The 8,329-nt window shown below is 40.4% G+C and overlaps 1 protein-coding gene across 6 annotated transcripts in view; it reads right to left on the bottom strand.

The window, feature by feature from the left end:
* Positions 1 to 6: 6 nt before the first annotated feature.
* The window catches only part of LOC118405558 (fizzy-related protein homolog), a 10,471-nt gene continuing 2,148 nt past the window's right edge, over positions 7 to 8,329 (bottom strand). For 2 of the 6 annotated variants that reach the window (XM_035805063.1, XM_035805064.1), the window contains exons 2-11: positions 6,822 to 6,928; positions 6,182 to 6,199; positions 5,489 to 5,972; positions 4,532 to 4,654; positions 3,383 to 3,551; positions 2,630 to 2,751; positions 2,188 to 2,250; positions 1,617 to 1,850; positions 944 to 1,146; positions 7 to 753 (exon numbers count right to left, since the gene is read on the bottom strand). In XM_035805063.1, the coding sequence (XP_035660956.1) occupies positions 738 to 753; positions 944 to 1,146; positions 1,617 to 1,850; positions 2,188 to 2,250; positions 2,630 to 2,751; positions 3,383 to 3,551; positions 4,532 to 4,654; positions 5,489 to 5,972; positions 6,182 to 6,199; positions 6,822 to 6,886 (1,497 nt within the window). In that variant the 5' untranslated portion in view covers positions 6,887 to 6,928 and the 3' untranslated portion in view covers positions 7 to 737. Of the gene's footprint in view, positions 754 to 943; positions 1,147 to 1,616; positions 1,851 to 2,187; positions 2,251 to 2,629; positions 2,752 to 3,382; positions 3,552 to 4,531; positions 4,655 to 5,488; positions 5,994 to 6,181; positions 6,200 to 6,580; positions 6,721 to 6,821; positions 6,929 to 8,329 lie in introns of those variants that run through there. The other 4 variants (XM_035805061.1, XM_035805062.1, XM_035805065.1 and 1 more) reach the window with 3 other exon arrangements.

Raw genomic sequence — 8,329 nt, forward strand, 5'->3', positions numbered from 1 at the left:
ATCTCTGTTGGCCATATTTCATTTTACATACGGAACAAATACATAAAAGTTGACTTGAACAACAAAAAAGGGGGTTTCAACACAACCAACAAACAGAGCTGCAAGTCTTGACAAGTTTGAAGTAATGTAAACCAGAAGTTTCTTTCGGGTGTACTCCTAATGCATGCTTGAACATATCTTAAGAATATAATAATCTCTGGATGAACAGAGCATGGCTTTCCACTGCGAGTATATATGTATAACCTTAAAAGGTAAAAAAATATTTAATGTTCAAATAAAAGGGCCAGGTATTAAAACGTTCTTACTGGGCTCAGAGGAAATTTTGAATTATAACAGCTTTTATACCACTTGTTTACTCCAATATTTTGGTTTTTGACATATTCCTCCTTACACTGACCAATGTGACTCTGGCCTACTGTTGGTTTGCACATAATTGAAGATGTAAGGTAAGAGAAATGTGTAACTCAAAGAAATATTCATAAAAAGATGCTTCAAATGCTAGGAAAACATTGAGACTGAAGCAGCCTATATCTGCCTGGGGTACATGTTAGATCTTCACCATTATTTTACATTGTATCATGTCTGTAGGATTGGAAATGCTTTTTCTTGCAGTTCTTTTCTTGTGTAGAAATTGTTTAAGTGTGAAAAAAAAAGTTCTTCTTGCTGTTAGCCTGAGGTACCCTTAGCTTGGAACTGATGCCTGAGTTCCGTGGTCACCGGGAACACAGATTGAGTACTCACTCAGTTAGATTCCTGAAAAAATTAAGAGAAAAATCTTCGTAAAAAAAAAAAGAATGACAACTCTCAAATCAAGGAATACAAGAAACTTGCACAGTACAGAGTATTAGTTAGGTACAAGACAAATCTATGTCGAGTTTTGATGACATAAAAAGGTCATCACTAGTACATAGTACACTATGTGATAGTACTAGTACACTAGTACCTCTTACTATGAGACCTAGTCTTGCTGAAGACGTTCCACAATCTTAGCGTCTCATCCCCAGCGCCGGTGACGATGGCCTTGCCATCAGGAGACATGGCGAGGTACAGCACACGGTAGGAGTGGCCCATCAGCTTGGCCACCTGCACCAAAGATGGGTACTTCCACACCAGGATCTGGTTCTGGGAGAACCCGTGGGTGCTCACCTGTGTGAGGAGAGCAAAAATCAGACTTTGGCATTGAATCAAAAGGTAGCAGAGTCCAGTTACATCTGAGAATGTTACATGTATAATCCTTGCCTTTTAAAGCTGGCTTACCTGAGGAATTTTCCAACATCAGATGAAAATCATGAAATAGATGAGTTAGCAGCGGTTCCAAGTTACGGTCAATGTTGGAAAGGTCTACATGGAAAGCCAGCTCAAAAAGCTGTCAGAACTATAGGGAATATGTAGTTGATGTTACAAATATCAATCTGTCAGTCTTCTTATCCATCAGCATGGTATTAGAAGTGAAACTGAGGGAAAACCCTGAACTAGGACAGACTTACGTCTAACAAGTGGCAACTTGACTTTCTGGAATATTCAGCATTATATGATAGTATAATTCAAGTAGGCTTGTCAATTCTCAGTTTTGCTCCCTGTTAACAACATAGCCTAACAAGAGATAGAAAACCTACCAGCTCGTTGGCATGTTTGGACCAGGCCAGGTTGCAGACCTGAGAGCCCGTGTCCACACACTTTAGCGGCTCACACGTCAGAGTGTTCCAGAACCGGATGCAGCGATCAGCTGTGCCTCCGCCGGACGCCAACAGACCTCGCTGGTGGGGTGACCAGGCGATGGCCCTGACAGCAGCCAGGTGCTCGGTGTACTGCTGGACTGGGTTTACACTGGTCAGGTTCCATACAAACAACTGCGGAAAAAGAAAGGGATTGTGGCATTCTAAAAATTTTCATTTTAAAATTAGACCCCGTTTTTTTCCTTGCCACTCTTTTTCATTTCAAACATTTACACATAGCTAATACTTTTTTCCTTTGGCAGTCAAGGGTATATTTTGTATCTATGGGAGCCGTCTTTACCATGATTTTTGTTAGATCTAATAATAATAATGTAAATTTGTACACTTATGTTTGAACACCTATGATTTTAACAAACAAATAGAAAACATTATACAAATGTAGTTCAGAAATTGAAGACTCGAACAGAGATGTTGAATTAAAGGACCTGATATAGAAAACATGTCTTTTCACCTTATTGTCATTAGCACCTGAGGCCAGGTGTTGGTGATCAGGAGAATACTTCAGGGCACACACCTGTAATAAAAGAATAGATAAATAAATAAACGATCAAAACACTACAATTAACAAAATATATGACTACAAAATAGCACTATAGATTAGTATAATCTTATTTGTAGAAACGTGAATGTTTCCACTTCTTGTGCTTTGGTACTTCAAGTTCAGTGTTCCGTTTACTTTATTTCTATTTTCTGCAATACATGTTTCTTGACACTGAGCCTGTATTATTTTAGCGTGCAAAATTTCAAATTACTTTTTTAATGTTTTTTAAAATCACCAAAATATTTCATACAAATTTCAGGCTGCAGGTGAGTGTTTTGAACCCTGACAGTTCAGTCTTACAGCCTACATCCACATCACTGTTTCCATAGCAACTAGTGCCTATTGTGTTTACCTCATGGCTGTGTCCGGCCAGTCTTCTCTCTGGCACTACGCTGGGTGTTCTCACGTCCCTCTGCAGAACAAGTCGATCTCTACTGCCCGAGGACAAGATGTCTGCATTCCATGCCAAAGCGCCTGTGTGTGGGAGAAAGAAATCATTATCAAACATCTTTTTGGTCCCTAATAATCGATTTCTGTTAGCCTAGGTTAAATCCAAGTTCTACCAGTGCTCCTTGTGCTCGCTAGGGCAGAGAGTGCTTGCTAGGGCAGAGAGTGCTCGCTAGGGCAGCGAGTGCTTGCGAGGGCAGCGAGTGCTTGCGAGGGCAGCGTGTACAAGGGGCACCGGTAGAAATCGGATGGTACCCAGGTTAGATTTCTATTTTAGTTCTTCCAACATCATATATGGTGTATACAGCAGCACAAATCTTGGAATCCTTGGCCCTTGGGCCACATAGCTAAGCATGCACAATGACTAGTCCACTCATTGCACATTATGTTCAACTTCAAATCTTTCCTACATTAGTTACAACCTCTGAGTGCTATGCACAGAAGCAGTAGGTAACATGTTATACTTATTGGTCTTTCCAAAATCGAATTTAAAAGATTCCTCTACTGAATGCAAAGAAAGCTTCTGCCCAATACACTTTTGCAGTGGTGTATTTAACTTGCTGATGATGAATAATTGTTGGAAGCAATGCAAGTTACATGAAGGTTAAAGACTGGATGACTCCAACATGTGTTAATTGAAAGGCCTGCTGTTACTAACCAACTCTAGCCGAGTGCCCCTCCAACACAGAGATCCTTTTGCCTGCCATGGCGTCCCAGACTTGGACATAACCCTTTTGGGTCCCGACCGCAACCAGGTTCCCTCTCTCGTTCCAGTTGACTGATGTTACAGAGTCGCCGTTACAAGACAGGTCACATAGTCTTGTCTTCTGTACAGAAAAAAGATACATGATGTCAGTAAAGAAAAATAACTATTGCAAAGAGCTGCCAGACAATTCTATATCAGTAACAGCTGAAATGTAGAGATCCTTTACATACCATAAAGTTTAAAAATGCTTACTGTAATAGTATTACAGTAAGCATTTTTAAACTTTTCAAAACCGGAAAGTGGTCCCAAGATGTTGCCAAATGTAACAGGGTGCCCCTGCACTGTATTGTAGTTTAGCTGTGTTCCTTGTAGTTTCCAAGATGTGTGCATTTAAACTTTAGTTCCTTGTCCAGTATCCCTGTTCAGTTCTCAGAAAAGGGAGTGGGTGGTCAGAGTTAAATGACCCCAGAAGTCTTAATGACCTTCATCTCAGTGGGTCTGGTGTGCCTGATGGTCAGTTTGCTGGTGGGCACAACCATATTTGGTATGGCTAGGGACTGACCATAGGAAGTTAAGTCATTGATGATGTCGTGATGATGTAAAGAGAAAGAATGTACGTAGGCGGATAAGAAGCACATGAATAAGGAAATAGAGCCCATGTACTCAGAGTAGTCTGGAGAGGAGAAGAGAGATGTATTGTTCAGCTTTGGAGAGAGAAGAAATACAGACACGTCTTCCATGTAGCTCTGGCTCCTTGTGTCCTTGGTTCGCGTACATAAGTATAAGATCTGCAGCTATTCCCAAACTCTGTAAGGGGTGCCTTCGAAGTCAAGGTCACGACCAACTATCACCCTTACACAAAGTCGAGTTGCGTACTTTATTTGAGGTAACTGTTCGGACAAAATCAGACCCCAAATCAGCTAGAAACAAATTGGAACACGGACACTTATGGCTTAGAAAAGCATTGAATGATCATACATGAAATAAATTTTAGAATTTTGATTTGGTCAGCCAAATCAAACATAAGATCTATGGCACTTGATGGTAGATTATCTCTCTACTAGTATTACCATGACAAAACCGAGAAAGAAGAAGACCTACCTGACTATCATTTAAATTCCACAAATATACAGACGTTCCCAGTCCAACACTCAAGGTGTTGGTAGCTGACCAATCAACAAGGTTTAGGTAGAAGTCATCTTGGAGTTCTGGGGCATGAAGAACCTGGAAGGGAAAAAAATTGTTATAAGGTGTCTTCTTGAAGAAAATAAAAGTTCACTGATATTTCATACATCAACATGAATACTACAACATAAAATCAATATAATATTCAAATCATTATGGTACTCGAAACTTTTCCTCCGGGATCCTTTTGAATTCTTACCAAATCATCATCAACATGATCTATTGACATGTTCACACACTGCAGGGATTATACTGCCCCTTACGGGCTGACATACCCTTTCGTTAGCTGATAGGGATATGCCAGGTGTAAGAAATGAGTCTTTGAAATATTCAAGAACCAAGAAAATAAACTGTCATCACCTAATACTGCACTGAAGAGATTAACAAAAGTCACAACCTATTGAACCTTAGTTAGTTTGCTACAAGCAGGGATCGAAATCCTTTTTTTTTTGCTACATGCAAAATTGCAAGTTGACAAAAATTTTACAATTTGAAAAATTTACATGCAAAATACAACTAGTCTATACTGCAATGATCTAGCCAGCATCCATCTCAGGATTACTTTTTATTTAACGGACTGAAATTGGCGCATGAAAATATAGACAAATTTTGGAAAGATATCCACATAATCAGCATGTAAGTTTGCAGCAAAGTCAAATTTTATTACTTATAAGGCTTCTGACGATCCCCGTCAGACAAACAAAGGCATCGTGGCCTCAGTGTTTTTACTATAGGCCAGGTATTTCAACATGCAAGACTGCAAGTTCAGAATATTGCAAATCTCAAAAACTTATGTGCAAATTGCAAGTTAAGTATGTGTATTTCGAACCCTGACAAGTAAACCATTAAATATCCAATTCTACTCATGCTCACCTTGAAAGGATTTTTGAAAATCTTGTGTGTCTGTTTTGTGGGTGAACGCAGGTACCGGTCCTGGAGTTTCTGTGACTTTTTCCTTGTAGGAGTCTTCATACTACATAGCAGACTGAACCCACTGCTGCACTCTTCACACCTGTGGGGTTTCTCCCCTGTGTGAGTCTGAATGTGTCTCTTCAGACTATCTGACCTGCTAAACTGCCTGCTGCACTGCTCACACCTGTAAGGTTTCTCCCCTGTGTGTGTACGGATGTGGATCTGGAGTTTATCCGACCTGCTAAACTTTTTACTGCACTCCTCACAACTGTAGGGTTTCTCTCCAGTGTGACACCGCATGTGGCTTGTCAGTCGATCCTGATGACTGAACTGCCTGCTGCACTCCTCACACCTGTAGGGTTTCTCCCCTGTGTGAATCCGCAGGTGCCTTTTCAGATTGCACCCCTGACTGAACAGCTTGCCGCACTCCTCACACTCGTAGGGTTTTTCACCTGTAGGGTTCATCCTGAAGAAGGGAAAATATGACTGATTGATCTAAGAATAATTCCATTAGACCACACCAATTCTATTTGTTGTTTCTCGGATTTCATGACACTATTTTTTCTGATTTTAAAAGAAAAAAAACTTTTCAAATTGATGACCACACAAAATTTCACTGCCTCTCCTTTTTTAAATTAACTATGGGCCTCAAATTCCAGTAGCTGTACATGCCTATTTTGGACGGTACTAGTACTTTTATCATTTTTCGTCAAACTTTGGATTTTGCTACCAGAGACCCCCTAAATGTTTAAAGTTTAGGTTTTCCTGTCCAATCTCTCCTAACCTAGGCACTGTCCACTTGAATACTTTAGATCAATGCAAGATATAAACCACTCTCAATACTTGAGCTATAGGAAAAACTACTACTAGTACTATCAAAACCACAAAAGCTGTCATTAAATTCAAGAGGCAACATAATCTTTTATTGATGACCCCAAATATTGAAGACTTTTTTTGACAAGTTAAAAGAATTCAGTATCTTGTCAGCTCGTAATTGTAGATGATTGTCTAACATTTTCTGCTACTTTGTCCAGGAAAAAGAGATTTACTTACTTGGATTGTAGTCAGTTAGCAGTGAGCAGATGGACAGCAGGACATTGGAGATGGTGAGGGCGGGGCTCCAATTGTCCTTCAGTATGTCCAGACTTCAGGCTGTTGATGTTACAGTGGTAGATACAGGTCCGGAATGTCACCTGGACAGGCAAAAATTAACAGTCGTGTCACTTCATTTCTTTCTGAGGATGACATACAACAGATGTCCTCACAAAATCTCCAAGAACTGTCCACGACTTACCTTAGGAGGTTTGAAGGGATAGTCTTGAGAGAAGTGGATGTCCAGGAAGAAAACTCTGCCCTCATACACAGACCCAGGCGCTAGGATGGTGGCCCTTCGGACCAGCACTGTGGAAAAACACCAAAATACATTGGCATTTTCAGAGTGAATGTACGCTTTTTAATGCTTGCGTTGAGTTTTTTTTTACATAGTATATGATATGTTATGACAATATATAAATTATATATTAAATTATATTATAATTACTCAAGGTTTACAATGTACAACACTTGCATAGTGGGGCGTGTTTTTTTACTCGGACCTTCACATTCCGACAATAACCTTGATCTATAGCCGCGAAACGTTGCCTCTCTACTTCATTTTCCTAAATCCCACTCAATACTATAAGGTGTGCATAATACTAATAGTAATTATTGGTATACTATAGTATTTTACTACCTTTGAGTATATTGATCCTCTTCTGTTTAGAATATTTCAGATATTTTCATTCATTGCAATTCAGCACAGCAATTCAATAAATTTTTGTCATCATTTGAAGAGATTAGATACATCAAAATGGAAGGTAAAATCAACTACTGTACATGACTGTACTTGGTAACACTTGCAGAGGGCCCTGGGGGCTCTTACAATCCGGACCATGAGTCAATTATACAGGCCTGATACTGCCTTCTTTCTCGAAGATACTATTCTGGCATATACACGTAAAAAAAAAAGTTATATATGCAAGATATGTATGACTATACTATACATTTATTTTTTGCAAATATTGTTTTTTCACTCACTTCAGTAAAGTGAGTGAAAAAACAATATTTTGGTGAAATATATTCAAATAGACCTGGAGTGATCTTGTCTTTGTTTTATTCGCCTTGTGCATGGTATAATAGCATTCCAGAAAATATAGTTTTACTATCTCATGCACAACTGTGAAAGCAAATAAAATCTCCAAACACCACGGAGGTCATTCCGGCTAATTTCTACATTTTACACCATGCCCGTAGCCAGGGGGGTTCGGGGGGTGCGGACGCACCCCCCACGCGGGCTCGAAGGTCCGCTTTTTTCACGAAGGTCCGTTTTTTCAATGCACAATACTTTTCAAAGGCGGACTAATTTGTATTTCCAACGGGTCTAGAATCCTAGAAAAATTGCTCACATTGTCTGTGGTTTACAGTTAGTTCTTCCTGAGTCCGGGGCGTTCTACTGTTTAATAATATGTAAAAGACCCGGCCCGCGCGAGGTGGGGCGCGGCACGCGTTAGAAAGACAACTTTCACGCAATCACCCTCGTATAACTCCAGCTCCGGCCCGCACGGTCCAGCTCTTGCCCGCACGGTCCAGCTCCGGCACACACTGATTCCAGCTCGGTGCGGGCCGGAGCTGGACCGTGCGGGCCCGAGCTGGAGTTTAACGGGGGTGGCAATGAAAGTGGCTGACCGCAGTCAAAAAAGTCAAGCCTGGCTGTTGCTATGGTAAAAGTCGACTGGAAGTCTTTGGCGGACTGTGGATGACAGC

This window comes from Branchiostoma floridae, chromosome 18 (assembly GCF_000003815.2).
Source record: "Branchiostoma floridae strain S238N-H82 chromosome 18, Bfl_VNyyK, whole genome shotgun sequence".
In the NCBI taxonomy this organism is placed as follows: domain Eukaryota; kingdom Metazoa; phylum Chordata; class Leptocardii; order Amphioxiformes; family Branchiostomatidae; genus Branchiostoma; species Branchiostoma floridae.